Source organism: Podarcis liolepis (genome assembly GCF_965112155.1).
Source record: "Podarcis liolepis genome assembly, chromosome: 7".
NCBI classification, from domain to species: Eukaryota; Metazoa; Chordata; class Lepidosauria; order Squamata; family Lacertidae; genus Podarcis; species Podarcis liolepis.
In genome coordinates this window covers 22,073,067-22,088,600 of record NC_139561.1, presented here as the reverse complement: position 1 = coordinate 22,088,600, position 15,534 = coordinate 22,073,067, and the positions used below count along the sequence as shown (strand labels likewise).

Below are 15,534 nucleotides of genomic sequence, written 5' to 3'. Positions count from 1 at the left end.
ATCCAGCAGCTATGCTTCTATGTCTTTTGCTTGCCAGGATGAAGGGTGGAGAAGGATGTGTGAGCATGTGTAGAAAGCAGCCTGCTGCACACAGGTAAAATGGGCACCTGTTGCTCTGCCCATGTTTGGCTCCGCCCACCACTGGCATGTGGTACTCAGAAGGTTCCCAAGGCTTATAGATGATAGAACAACGGTCTGCCTTGGTGCAAGGCAATTTCCTTGATGCCCTTTGATTTCTTCCAGCAAAGCAATTCTTACATTTATTTATTTTTTTCAAACGCAGAAAATAAAAACTTGAGAACCAAAACAAATAAGACAAAAAAAGCACACAATCCAAGCCACTTGGAGAACTCCAGCGTGGGTGGTAAACAGGCGGAAATAATAATATTCGAGGGAAGAGGGCTTGCGGGGGCGTCACTTACGTAAGAATCCTTTTTTGGGGTGGGGTGGGTGGAATGCTATATTTATGCCCTCAATCTCCACCATCCGTGCAGAATTGGCAACAAGAAGAAGACTGGGGGTGGGGGGGGGGTAGAAAGCAGCAAATCCAACGGGTGATGCTCCGGCTCTGGAAATTATCCCTTGCTGGGAAAGATGACGAGATTTCCAGCTAAATGGGTAATTAACTGTCCTTACAAGAAGCTGGTCGGGGAGTTACCTCTAGATTCTCTGCCCAGCCTGCACAAAGAGCCCCCCCCTCTCTCTCTCACACACACACACTTTTGAGTTGCACATCAACCCTCATCAACACATTAGCTCCTTTATCTAAAGCAGCTTCTCTGCACCAGGAACTGGGCACCTAATATGTGGCCATTTTAGGTCCATGGGCTCATCTGGATTTTGAAATGAGTGCTGTGGATGCCTCTCCTTCAGGTCACACACACACACACACACACACACACACACACACACACGGGTTGAGCGTGTATTTAATGACAATGATAATGCATACCTTCCAACATCTATCCAATATACCCCACTCATCTGACTGTGTTGCCCCAGGCACTCTGGGCAGCTTCCAACATATATTAAAACATCAAACATTAAAAAAACACTTCCCTGTACAGGGCTCCCTTCAGATGGCTTGGGTGTGTGTGTGGATAACTCCATACCCTCCAACATTTCTCCAATGAAAATAAGGATGTCCTGAGGGAAAGCGGAACATTCTGGGATCAAATCAGAAACCGGAATGCCTTCTGCAAATCCGGGACTGTTTCTGGAAAATAGGGACACTTGGATGGTAATGATAATGATATATTAAGACTATGCATGAGGCTTCAGCCTGGTGGGAGCTGGCTTCAAATGACAGCACGGCGGCGGGGGAGTCTGCCATCCTCTGCTCCCCTTTAACCTCCATTTAATGCTGTTGCTTAGTCGTGTCTGACTCTTTGTGACCCCATGGACCAGAGCACGCCAGGCACTCCTGTCTTCCACTGCCTCCCGCATTTATAGGGCCTTAAGTCTCGGGTTTGGGACCTGAAATCTCAGGGTCTGGGATGCCCCTGATCTGGCAGCCCTAAAACAACAACAACACACACACACACACACACACACAAAAAACCATGCACATGCACATACAAACTTTGCCCCTTTGAAAAGCAAACTGTTGAATCCAGTAGAAGGGATCCATGTCATGAAGTAGTTTGGATTTGATATCCCGCTTTATCACTACCCAAAGGAGTCTCAAAGCGGCTAACATTCTCCTTTCCCTTCCTCTCACACAACAAACACTCTGTGAGGTGAGTGGGGCTGAGAGACTTCAGAGAAGTGTGACTGGCCCAAGGTCACCCAGCAGCTGCATGTGGAGGAGCGGGGACTCGAACCCGGTTCACCAGATTACGAGTCCACCGCTCTTAACCACTACACCACACTGGCTCTCAGTGAAAACAGTACATAGAGATGCAAGAGGAAGTGAGAAGGGCAGTCACTTTATTAACTTCTTCATTCAGCTCTCGGTTAGGGCAGCTGTACATCCGGAAATTCCCGGACACAGCCGGAATATGGCAGTGGAAAACAGTGTCTGGGCGGAAATCGCAAGCCATGTCAGAAGTTTAGATTTTGGCGAATTTCCTTTTAAAAGTCTCAAAAAAGCTCAATAGCTTTTGTGGCAACCCTGCTCTATGTACTTGTCAACGAGCTGGATTTTTGAGTCTGCACCCCTCTGGACACTTCTCTTCCCACCCCCCTATTCTGGATCAGCAACCTCCCCCCCCCCAAAAAAAAAACACAGAAAGAGAGAGAGAGAGAGCGCATGTATACACACTTTGCTTTCCAAGGATCTGGGTAAAAATCAGATCTGGCAGAACTATGCTGAGTCTCAAAAAGCAGATAGAGCTGAAGGAGGATGTGGGAAGGAGAGTCATTTTTCTAACTTCCTAATTCAGCTCTAAGTACTTTTCAAGAGAGGTGAAAGGTAAGCAACCACACCACCTCGTGCCCAAGGGATGAACAGGAAAGGCCTTCATGGGTACCATGGACACTATGGCGGCAACAAGCACCATGCTGGACAGAGCCATAAATCCACGGATACCAAACCATCCCGTAATGCACTTCCGAAACCTTACTTCCCACTGCCCCACTATTTCGCCTCCTCTTCAGCCTGGAGGACTGAGCTTTGTTCCAAACCAGACCCGATTTCCATACACTGAAGCACGCGTGGGAAACCCGTTCCAGCCCGAGGGCTGCATTCCCTTCTGGGGGCCATATTCCAGTGATGGGCGGGGCCAGAGGCAACAGTGGGCGGAGCAATGAATGTGAATTTTACCCTTTGTACTCTAGGTTGGGATGCAGGTGGCGCTGTGGGTTAAACCAGAGCCTAGGACTTGCCGATCAGAATGTCGGCAGTTCAAATCCCCACAACGGGGTGAGCTCCCGTTGCTCGATCCCCGCTCCTGCCAACCTAGCAGTTCAAAAGCATGTCAAAGTGCAAGTAGATAAATAGGTACTGCTCCAGCGGGAAGGTAAATGGCATTTCCGTGCACTGCTCTGGTTCGCCAGAAGCGGCTTAGTCATGCTGGCCACATGACCCGGAAGCTGTACGCCAGCTCCCTCGGCCAATAAAGAGAGATGAGCGCCGCAACCCCAGAGTCGGTCACGACTGGACCTAATGGTCAGGGGTACCTTTACCTTTTTACTCTAGGTTAGATTCTACGCATAAGCTCACCCCTCTCCATCTTCCACCCAGGCAAGCAAGAGGCAGGATCAGTGTTTCCAGCTAGGCACAAACACTCAAGGAGACTGACAAGCAGAGCTGGCAAGGTATGTGGCTTGGGAACGGGTGTGGCCTGGAGAAGCCTGGAGGGCCACACTCAGCCCCCAGTCCTGAGGTTCCCCATTAGGATGAAGACCTGGGTTTTAGGATGCTTAATTCTGCAATTTTTAACACAGAATCAGAGGCAAAAGCAGGGCTCCACCCTAACTCAGCCAACCAGCGGAATCCTTCCCATCAGCAGTTTGGCCGAAAAGCACCGCGCAACACATGCTGGCGGGCGCAACCTGCCGAACTCCTGACCCTGTTCACAAATGACCTCTCTGTGTCCTCTCCTGGCGCCCTCTGAGCTGCCCTGCACATCTGCCACTTTTATTTATCATCCACCGCAACGATAATCCGCTAGCATCACTCATGCCAGATTGAGAAGAGACCCATCATTTGAATAGCTGTAATTTGCTTGCGTGCCGGTTGCTGGGGAAACGGCGCCCAATAATCCCAATTAATGGTGTGCCATGCCAACAAGGAGGGCAGGTGGTGGGATGGGAACTTTGGTGCACCTCGAAAGAACATCTGTGCGGAAAGGGGAACAGCATCGAACATCTGGTCTGGGAACCTCTTTCCAAAAGCAGCCAGCCAAATGCTACTTGAAATAATAATAGTAATATTATTTGTACCCCACTCATCTGACTGGGTTTCCCCAGCCACTCTGGGCGGCTTCCAACTGAATATTAAAAACAGTACAGTATCAAACATTAAAAACTTCCCTAAAGAGGGCTGCCTTCAGTTGTCTTTTAAAAGTAAAATAGTTGTTTATTGCTTTGACATCTGCTGGGAGGGCGTTCCACAGGGCAGGCGCCACTACCGAGAAGGCCCTCTGCCTGGTTCCCTGTAACCTTACTTCTCGCAATGAGGGAACCGCCAGAAGGCCCTCAGCACTGGAGCTCAGTGTCCGGGGTGAACGATGTGGGTGGAGACGCTCCTTCAGGTATACAGGACCGAGGCCGTTTAGGGCTTTAAAGGTCAGCACCAACACTTTGAATTGTGCTCGGAAACGTACTGGGAGCCAATGCAGATCTCTCAAAACCGGTGTTATGTGGTCCCGGCGGCCACTCCCAGTCACCAGTCTAGCTGCCGCATTCTGGATTAATTGCAGTTTCCGGGTCACCTTCAAAGGTAGCCCCACGTAGACCGCATTGCAGTAGTCCAAGCGAGAGATAACTAGAGCATGCACCACTCTGGCAAGACAGTCCACGGGCAGGTAGGGTCTTAGCCTGCGTACCAGGTGGAGCTGGTAGACAGCTGCCCTGGACACAGAATTGACCTGCGCCTCCATGGACAGCTGTGAGTCCAAAATGACTTCCAGGCTGCACACCTGGTCCTTCAGGGGCACAGTTACCCCATTCAGGACCAGGGAATCCCCCACATCTGCCCACCCCCTGTCCCCCAAAAACAGTACTTCTGTCTTGTCAGGATTCAACCTCAATCTGTTAGCTGCCATCCATCCTCCAACCGCCTCCAGACACTCACGCAGGACCTTCACCGCCTTCACTGGTTCTGATTTAAAGGAGAGGTAGAGCTGGGTGTCATCTGCATACTGATGAACACCCAGCCCAAACCCCCTGATGATCTCTCCCAGCAGCTTCATATAGATATTAAAAAGCATGGGGGAAAGGACGGAACCCTGAGGCATCCCACAAGTGAGAGCCCAGGGGTCTGAACACTCATCCCCCACCACTACTCTCTGGACATGGCCCAGGAGAAAGGAGCAGAACCACCGTATAACAGTGCCCCCAGCTCCCAGCCCCTCTAGATGGTCCAGAAGGATGTTATGGTTGATGGTGTCAAAGGCCGCTGAGAGATCCAGCAGAACTGGGAAACAGCTCTCACCTTTGTCCCTAGCCCGCCGGAGATCATCAACCAGCGTGACCAAGGCAGTTTCAGTCCCATGGTGAGGCCTGAATCCCGATTGGAAGGGATCCAAATGGTCCGCATCCTCCAGGCGTGCTTGGAGTTGTTTGGCAACCACCCGCTCAATCACCTTGCCCAAGAATGGTAAATTTGAGACTGGGCGATAGTTGACCAAATTGGCAGGGTCTAAAGATTTTTTTTAAGAAGCGGTTTAATGACCTCCTCTTTCTGCGGGTCTGGGAAGGCTCCCTCACAGAGGGAAGCATTCACCACCCCGCAGAGCCAATCGCCCAGCCCTTCCCGGCTCGCTTTTATCAGCCAGGATGGGCAAGGATCAAGGAGACAGGTGGTCGGTTTCACTTGTCCAAGCAGCCTGTCCACATCCTCGGAGGTAACAGATTGGAATTGATCCCATGTAACAGGACTAGACAGAACTCTAGCACTCTCCCACCCTGGCCCTGCTCCCACGGTGGAGTCTACCTCCTTCTGAATCTGAGCGACTTTATCTGCAAAAAACTTTGCAAAAGCATTGCAGGAGATCTTGGGATCCCTACCAGGCCCCGGTGGTGCAGGTGGTTCCGATAGAATAGATTGCGAACCACCTGAAAAAGTCTCCTGCTGCTGTTTTCTGCAGATGCAATGGAGGCGGCGAAGAAGGCCCTCTTCGCTGTCGCCATTGCCACTTGGTAGGCTCGACGTTGAGCTCTAGCCCGTGTCCGGTCTGATTCAGAATGAATTTTCCACCACCGGCGCTCTAGCCGTCTCAACGATTGTTTCATCACCCTCAGCTCTGGGGAAAACCACGGGGCTGTCCGTGCTCCATGCAATGGGAGAGGGCGCTTCGGAGCCAGACAGTCAATAGCCCTGGTTAACTCCGCATTCCAGCGGGCCACCTGGGAATCAGCTGAAAGGCCATCAACTTGGGATAAAACATCCCCTACCACTCTCTGGAAGCCAATTGGATCCATTAAGTGGCGGGGGCGGACCATCCGAATCGGTCCCACCTCCCTGCAGAGGGGAAGGGTCGCGGAGAAGTCCAGTTGCACCGGGAAGTGATCTGACCATGGCACTTCTTTTGTTTCGCTTTTAGTTAATGTCAGATCACCAACATCCGTAGAGGTAAACACCAAGTCTAAGACATGTCCGCGGCTATGAGTTGGGCCAAACGTATTCAGGGACAGCCCCATGGAGGCCATGCTTTCCACGAAGTCCCGGGCGGCCCCTTGTAAGGTTGTGTCGGCATGGCTGTTAAAATCCCCCAGGACAACCCAGCTAGGTGTCTCCAGGAGCATATCCGCCACGACCTGAAGCAGCTCGGGCAGGGAATCCTTGGTGCAGCTTAAGAAAAGCCATAGTGGCTACTCGTGCAGAGACACAGCAGGGAACCTCCTTTTCTGGCTGCTGCTGCCAAGAACCTTTGGTCCATGAATGGGGAAACTGTGGCCCACCCAGATGTTGGTGTTCTCTAGCTCCCATCACCCCTGACTGTTGGCGGTGATGTGCTGAGCACCAGAGCCCATTCCTCCCCCCCCCATGTGACATGTAAATTGCTGCTTGAAGATTGTGAGCTTAGTCCACATTCACACCAGTAACTTAAAGCACTATGCTACCACTTTAAACAGTCATGGTTTCCCCCAAAGCATCCTGGGAACTGTAGTCTGTTAAGGGTGCTGAGAGTCATGTAAAGGGACCCCTGACCATTAGGTCTAGTCATGACCGACTCTGGGGTTGCGGCACTCATCTCTCTTTATTGGATGAGGGAGCCGGCGTACAGGTCATGGCGAACCAGAGAAGCGCACGGAAACGCCGTTTACCTTCCCGCCAGAGCAGTACCTATTTATCTACTTGCACTTTGACGTGCTTTCGAACTGCTAGGTTGGCAGGAGCAGGGACCGAGCAACAGGAGCTCACCCTGTCATGGGGATTCGAACCGCTGACCTTCTGATCGGCAAGTCCTAGGCTCTGTGGTTTAACCCACAGCGCCACCCGTGTCCCTTGAGAGTCATGAGGAGGCCCCTATTCCCCTTGCAGAGCAACAATTCCCAGAACTCCCTGGAAAGAGGGATTGACCGTTAAGCCATCTGGGAACTGTAGCTCTTGGAGTGGGCCAGGATGGGGGGGGGGGAAGGTTCTCTCCACACCACTCAGCATCCTTAACAGACTGCAGCTCCCAGAATTCTCCGGGGGAAGCCATAAATCTTTGAAGTGATACCAGAGTGCTTTAAATGTATGGTGTAAATGTGGCCGGAGGGAAGGGGCTGTTCTGTAACCCCTCCTAGAGATATTTCCATCACTCTGAAGTCATTCTAGCAAAGGCTGTTAACTAGGCTATCTGAAACAGCCAGATGTGGTGCATTCACTATTAGATTCTAATGGATGATTGAATATTGCTTTATTTGACATAGGTTGTTTCTTTTAAAGTTATTATTACTTTTTATATTGGATCAGATAGTTACTGTTAATTTCTGTTGTTATATGTTTATATATATATATGTGTTGGAAGAGTAGCTGGGGCAACCCAGACAGAAGGGTCGGGTATAAACAAAAAAATATGATAATGATGATTATGATTTGGGGACCCTTTGTTCCTCCGGATGTTGCTGAACTACAACTCCCATCACCCATCATTCCATCAACCAGAGCCAGGGCTTTTTCGGCTGTGGCCCCGATCTGGTGGAACACTCTGTCACAAGAGACTAGGGCCCTGCGGGACTTGACATCTTTCCGCAGGGCCTGCAAGACAGAGCTGTTTGGCCAAGGCACAGTCTGACCCCCTCCTTTGGTGATCCTCGTAGAACTCTGGCCCAGTGGTTGCCAATTGATTTTGAATTGATTTTAGAATATCAATTTTAGAATGCTGTGTTACTTTGATTGCTGTTAGCCGCTCTGAGCCCAGTTTTGGCTGGGGAGGGCGGGATATAAATAAAATATCATCATCATCATCATCATCATCGTCATCATCATCATCATCCCGGGCCATTGGGCCATACTCATTGGGGCTGATTGGGGCTGCAGTTCAGCAGCATCTGGGGGGTTAAAGTTTCCCCACAGCTGAGCTGGAATGGTGGATGAGAACCTAGGAGACCAGGGTTCAAATCCCCACTCAGCCATAAAGTTCACTGAGTGGCCTTAGGGGCACCAGTAAAAGTATTTCTAACCTGCCTCACAGGGTTGAAGAAGAAGAGGAGTTTGGATTTGATATCCTGCTTTATCACTACCTGAAGGAGTCTCAAAGCAGCTAACATTCTCCTTTCCCTTCCTCCCCCCCAACAAACACTCTGTGAGGTGAGTGGGGCTGAGAGACTTCAAAGAAGTGTGACTGGCCCAAGGTCACCCAGCAGCTGCATGTGGAGGAGCGGGGAATCGAACCCGGCTCCCCAGATTACGAGTCTATTGCTCTTAACCACTAGACCACAGCAGAGGCACGAGAGCCAGGTTTGCCACTGACAGCTCACCGGAGGAAAGATGGGGCGTAACAAATAAGCATTACTACATAATAACAGTGCTGCATCCAATGTTAGCCCTACTCAGAGTCAACCCACTGAAGTTAACAGACACAACTAACGTAGGCCCCTTCGCTTCATTGGGGTCTTACTTGTCCTAGGCGATCAGGGGGCGAACGGTGATCTGCAAATGTTTATCACAAAGTCCTCCATCCCACCCTTTTGAGTCAGCTGCTGGCAGAGGCCCAAAAGAGAATACCACTGTCTAGATCAGCCATGCAGGGGGAGCGATTCGGGAAAGAGAGGAATTATATATCTCTTACGAGTCGCCAAGAACCCTTTCCAAGTCATGTAGGATTTCCAGATGCTTCCCTCTCGCGTCCACCTCTCGTGGTTTGTTCTCTCCCCCCCCTCGTTCCCTCCCTCTCTCCCTTTGGAGAAACAAAGACTCAAGCTGTCCCGGGCGCCTGTCCCGTAACACTCCCTTTGCTGTTTCCTCATGCATGGGAAGAAATTCTTGGACCCGGAGCGCACGTTTGAGGGCCAAGAAAAAGACAATTTGCATAGAAAAAGATTTCGCCCTGGGCAGCCTTCGTTGCAAAGGAGGAGAAGCAGAGAGAAAACGCAGAAGGGCTGGTTTGGGAGAGGGAGGGAGAAGGTCCTGATATCGCAGAACATGCAAAACAGAGGGATGGAAACAAATCATATTTCCCCAGGACAGACACACTGTTTCCCTTCCCTGGGTGAAGTCACACACACAGAGAGAATTTTGCCTCTGGAGTAGCCTCGAAACTTCACATCTCCAGTAGCAAGCTGGGAATGCACATTCCTCCCCTCAAAAAACCACCAACAGTCATCCTTTCCTATGATGACATACCATGAGGGGAGGCTGGTCTGCTGAGACAGGTGGGGCACTGCCCCACCAACCTCAGCCAGCCCCTGTCTGCCTGCCTTCTTACTCACAACGGTTCCTGTTGGCTTCCTCCTCTGTCTCAGCTTTTGCCCTAGGAGAACTCGGTAGTGAGGAGCTGGATGGGGACAAACCTAGAAGAAGTTGGCTCTGCCTGTCATTGGCTCTGGCGCCACCTACTGTTCGGCTCCCTGCCTTCTGCCCTACCAGTCCCAATGGGCATGGAGATGCTGGAAACACTATTAGAAATTAGCCAGGCGTGTTTTGCTACTGAGGCGGGTCCAATTGCAACTAACATCTCCATCTGGCTAGCCCCTCCAGCTTTCTTAAGCTGGAAAGCAGAACAGCTTATGTACTGCATTTATATCCCACCTTTTTCTCCAAGGAGGACATGGTTCACTCGCCTCCTCAGTAAATCCCGACTACAACAACCCTATGAGATAGGTTAAGAGGCTGTGACTGGCCCAAGGTCGCCCAGTGAGCTTCATGACTGAGTAGGGAGGGATTTGAATCCTGGTCTCCCAGGTCCTTTTCCACACCACACTGGCTTGCTACAGTGCTTCTGCTATGGGGCAGCTATATAAATTAAGTAGGTAAATAAATATCAGAAAAGGGAAATGTCACTTCGAAAACGATCTGAAATATGTTAATTGAAGCTGGAATTCATTCTGTTCTGGATTGTTTTAATGTGTTTCAGATTTTCTCTTTAAAATATAAAACAGTATAGAAATAAAAGTAATAATAATAATAATAATTTCATGGGTGGGATGGCACCTAGACTTTGTACAGTAAGAACATCAGAAGAGACCTAGTGTCTAGTCCAGCATCCTCTTCTCAGTGTGGCCAAATATGTACACAGAGAAAGAGAGAGAGAAAAAGACACACACACACACACTAATTTGTCTTGATGCAAGACTTGGCTTTTATCTGTTTTGCTTCTTTTTATTTTTCCATGTTATTTGTTCTGGAAAATGCAACCTCTGTACTGCTTTGGAACTTTGATTACGCCATTTCCTGTCTGCTTGCAGTTTTGGTGTTGTAATTAATGAAAACCTTTATTTATGAGAAATCCACTAATTTGCCTTGATACAGAGTTGAATCTGAGCACATTTTCAGGTGCTTTGGCAGGGGACTCTCTTGCCTCTCACGTGAAAACGCCCTGCAGCAGCTCGGGCCAAAACTGAAGCTGAAACAGATGGAGGGAGCTGTGCACCTCTGAGCTGTGCACCGCCCGCCTTCTCCCTTACGTCCCCAACGTCTGGCTCCAGAAGGGTGGGTGACTACAGCGGGAGTGAGTCAACCCCGCTTGGAAAAAGAATGATCCAGCATTCCAACAGGCATGCAGATTCCCAGCATGTTCCATTTGGGAGACCTGCCACAGATGGGCTCGAAAGCAAGTCAACTGAAGACCAAGTTCAAACCGAAATCTCCAGGGGTACTCAACTCCCCAGAAAATCCAACTTGCCCTTTCCATAGGATGGCTTCAACCTGCTGGCCCGATTCGACACTTAACAAAACCCTGTGTTTGAACTGTCCTCGCCCCTGATGCTGTGGACCACAATGAAGACTTATCCCAGAGGCTTTGGTAGCAGGGGTCGCCAATGTGGTGCTTGCGGGTGCAATGGTGCCCATGTGGTCTTTCCCTGGTGCCCACAAAGCTTCTGAGCAACCCCACCCACCCTTGGTCACAAGGTGCTGAGGGTAGTTTCCTTTTTCTCCCTTGAAAAGTGCCTAGAGTTGAAGGAGGAAGTTGGAAGAATGGCGCTCTTTCCCACTTCCTCCTCCAGCTCTATGGGTTCTGTCAAGGCTCAGCCTGCTTCTACCGGATGCGACTTTTACCCAGATCCCTTGGAAAAGTGAATTTTGTATGCGCACAAACACACGCTCTCCTGTTCCAAGATGGAGAGAGACAGTTAATGGTACTCACTCAAAAGTCCAAATCTACTAAGGTAGCTGACAAACTCCCCCACCCATAGAAAGGCGGCCTATCAGGAGGAAGGCCAGACGGGAATCCTGACACTGGTTTTGTAAGTGAAGGGAATTTTTGCTGTGTTGCATGGAGGATTGTTCACGAGTGCAACAAAAAATTGTCTGCGCCTACAAAAACTGGGTGTTGGCAGAAGGGGTCCCAGTCTAGCCTTCACCCCAATATTTGTGCTTTCTACATGCAGCAAACTGTTGTACTGTCAGCTCCATTCTAAGACAGCCGAGACAGACACAGGCTAACCACCTCAATAAAAAAACTTGCTCAGAGAGAGAGAGCTCATGATTATGACAAATCCCTATATTCAGATATCGATCTACACAGACACCTACAGTGTCTGCAATTTGGCAGCCTTACGGGAAATCTTAAATAGGCAAATATAATTTCCAAACACAGATTGTCTTCAGTTCAATCCCTTCTTCTTTTGCAGTAACTTAACTGGTCAGACCTGGCTTGCTCTTGTGCAATCCCAGTTCAACATCACATAGGAGGTGGAAGAGGCATCTGAAAAGATTCCGATTGGCTGCCTAGAACACTTACATCCGGGTCGAAGCACCTCTTGTCACTGGTCCACTGAACAACCCACTGCCCTTCAGAGAATAGCTTTCATTGGTCTTAGGATTTCCATAAAAATCCAGGCATCTCTTCCAGCCCTTTGGCTCCTGGAAGCCCCCCAACCAGGAGAGCAAAAATGTCACGCCTCTGCCTATAGCCCATCCCAACCCAATTTGAAAACCTTAGCTGTGGTACGTACCTCCAAGTGATTCTGTACTCCAAGCACCGCCTGGTCAGGGCGAACCTCCTTCACGCCACTGCAGCAAAGGAAAAAACATAATTACCTCAAGCAGAAGAAAGTGGAAGGTGACTGTGGTTCACAGGCATTGACCATCGCCCTAACTTTTATTGTGCTGAATCAAATCGAGTAGGGCAGCTAAGGGAAAGCTTTATCCCAGTAGATGTACTAAACTACAATTCCCATCATCCCCAGTCATCAGCCATGCTTTCTGGGATCAATGGGAGTTGCTGTTCAGCAACATCTGGAGGGCCAAAGGTTCACTGGCCCTTGAGAATTTCTCTGTCACCCTTCCTGATTCAATCTCTTTGCCACTATGCCAAATCAAGGCACAGAAATGTGTTCCCACAGCCAATCTGGAGAGCAAATAATAATAATAATAATAATAATAATAATAATAATCCCCTTTTAAAAAAGAAAAAGAACTTGCACAAGGAACCCGCATGTTGAGTGAAATAATTGCCCTATTAATAACAAAAGAACCTAACAAGGTTAAAGACGAAGGAAAATATTTTAGCAGCAGGTGCAAAAGCAAGAGCTATCAGTACATTAGCAACAGATGTCATTTGCAATCTTAATTCTCATTATTCCTCTTCTCTTCACTCTCCCTCTTCCCCGCTACCAATTTCCCATTGTCTTACCTAATGTGTCATCTAACTGAAAGGTAGCAACGGAAAATCTCAGCTGTCGGCGTGGATCCCAACGTAGGAACAATGGTTTTACCAGCCTCATGCGAAAGATCCCCCATTCCCAAAGAAACTTGGGCTGCATATGCACCTTGCATTTAAAAAGCAAGACTTCCCCCAAAGAATCCTGGGAACTATAGTTTGTTAAGGGTTCTGGGAATTTTAACTCCAGGATTCCTTGGGGGGGTGGGCGCTATGTGCTTTAAACATATGGTGTGGACACAGCCTTGATCAACTTCTGTTCCATTCTCCCGTCACAAACGCACCAAAGAGAACTAGGTAATATGAGGTACCTAAAATAGGTAATATGTCACCTAAAATATGCTGTGTAGCCCTGTATAAATTCTCATCCGCTTAGACAGTTAACGGTGGGGTGCACCAGGTACTGGGCTGGATTAGCAGAAAGTCTGAGACCACTCTGTCATGAAGCTCACTGGGCGACCTTGGGCAGCCATAGCCTCTTAACCTCCCTCACAGGGTCGTTGTAAGGATTAACAGAGGAGGGGTTGAACCATATACAGTGGTACCTCAGGTTAAGTACTTAATTCGTTCCGGAGGTCCGTACTTAACCTGAAGCACCACTTTAGCTAATGGGGCCTCCTGCTGCCGGCGCACCGCCAGAGCACAATTTCTGTTCTCATCCTGAAGCAAAGTTCTTAACCTGAAGCACTATTTCTGGGTTAGCGGAGTCTGCAACCTTTTTTATATATATAAAATATTTATTAAAGTTTCAGAAGCGGAGTCTGTAACCTGAAGCGTATGTAACCAGTCGCCACCTGGCATCCAGAGATCTCCACGTGGTCACAACTGGACCCGCACTAGTAGCAAAACACACCTGCTGCTTGACTAATTTTTAGCACTGTTGTCTACACTGACCAGCAGCAAATCTCCAGGCTTGGAGGCTGAGGAGAAATCTCCTCAGACTTGGAGCCTTTTCCAGTCCTACCTGCAGATGCTGGGGAACTGAATCTGGGCCATTCTGTGTGCAAACCAGAAGTTTTACCACTGAGCGACAGACCTTCCTGTAACAGGAGCACAGAAAGTTTCTGTATGCCATACCAAGCCACTTGGTCCATCTAGCTCAGTATTGTCTGCACTGACTGGCAGCGGCTCTCCCGAGTTTCACGCAGGGAGCATTTGAGAATGCTTCTAAACATACCGTACTCACCAATACTTGGTCCCAAGGTATTGAAAGAACAGTAGATACCGAGTTTTTGGGGAAACCATGTTGGTTTTTCAAAAGCCGCCGTGAAATTTCAGCTATGAATCATGAATATGATGATCTGAACAATTAACATTGCCATTATTAACAACTGCTGGCAAATTTCACAGCTGCCTGAGTCTGGAAGTGGAAAGCTCTTGTTGCAATATTTAAAAAAACAAACAAAACACCTATTGCCCCCCGCTTTTAAAAATGCTAATTAAGGGGATAAACTGGCACCTCCGACCGGTCTCAGCAGCGTCCTGCCTGATGCAGCATGGCTTTCACCTGCGTTTGAAAGTTTAGGTGCCTGGTAACAAAAGCCCCATCTTGGAGTGTCTTCCCAATTGCCTTTTCTTAAACTAATTATAGTGAGAGATTTTTTTTTATTAGAGTCCCAAAGTGTTTCTTATTTTGCGATATTATTTTTTTCTCTCCGCCTTTGGGGGAGAAACAAAACTTCTTCCCCGTTTGAGAGAGGGCTTGAATAGCCCCACTCCGCAGGCAGCTTCTTAGGCAGCTCAAATTGGTGCCATTGAAGAGATAGGGCGCTTTCACGAGGGCCTAGAGCTATCCGTGTCTCGGCTTGATTGCGATTTTTTCGGCCACAAATGGACACACCGCCAGCTGGGTAGGAGGAGCCGAGATTCCGCGGTGATTCTCTTTAGGGATAGGAGGGAAATTCCCATCTGTGAACAAAAACGTCCAATCTCCTTTGTGATTAAAAATAATGTATTATTATTGTCGAGAAATATGGTGAATGTGTGTGTGCTGTTTAAATGCAGCGTTGCTTCCAACCCACCAACCCCTTTTTAAGGCTTAAAGACTTCCTTCAAAAAACAGACTTTCCCCCTTCGATTTTCTTTTTTTTTTTTTTTGCAATTGACTTCATTGCATTGATCTCTCCCAAGCCCAAAACACCTGAGAGCAGACTTGACGGGATCTCTCATCAGCGTAAGGTGGTACAACTCAAAAGTTAAGGCATCTTGGATTCAAGACCTCTGAGTGTATGCAGAATACGGTACCTTCCCCACATTTTAAGGGACCAAGGGCGGATTGCCCCTGCTCATGTACAGAGGTTGCTTCCTCTTTTGAATTGTCATATGTCTAGAGCAGTCTTTCCCAGCCTTGGGTCCTCAGATGTTGTGCCGCATCAGCCATCATCCATGGACATCCCCAAAACAGGAGAACCCCAGACTCAGAGATTTCAGGGTCCAAATCTGGTACCTAAGGTGATGTCACAGGGGTGGCTTGGGAGACAGTGATTAATTGGGACAGGGGAATAGAGAAGGGCAGACTATCTACAAATAATTTGCTGCCAGCTCCTGCTGGGCTGAAACTTGCAGGCCATATACAGTCTTCTTCGTGTAATATAGGCACTGTCGCCCACCTGTGGGT

The 15,534-nt window shown here is 48.9% G+C and overlaps 1 protein-coding gene across 2 annotated transcripts in view; it reads right to left on the bottom strand.

Moving 5' to 3' along the window:
- Positions 1-14,428, bottom strand: part of PUSL1 (pseudouridine synthase like 1) — a 68,500-nt gene extending 54,072 nt beyond the window's left edge. For both annotated transcript variants that reach the window (XM_083513279.1, XM_083513278.1), the window contains exons 1-2: positions 14,104-14,428; positions 12,211-12,268 (exon numbers count right to left, since the gene is read on the bottom strand). In XM_083513279.1, the coding sequence (XP_083369405.1) occupies positions 12,211-12,268; positions 14,104-14,162 (117 nt within the window). In that variant the 5' untranslated portion in view covers positions 14,163-14,428. The remainder of the gene's footprint in view (positions 1-12,210; positions 12,269-14,103) is intronic.
- Positions 14,429-15,534: the final 1,106 nt, after the last annotated feature.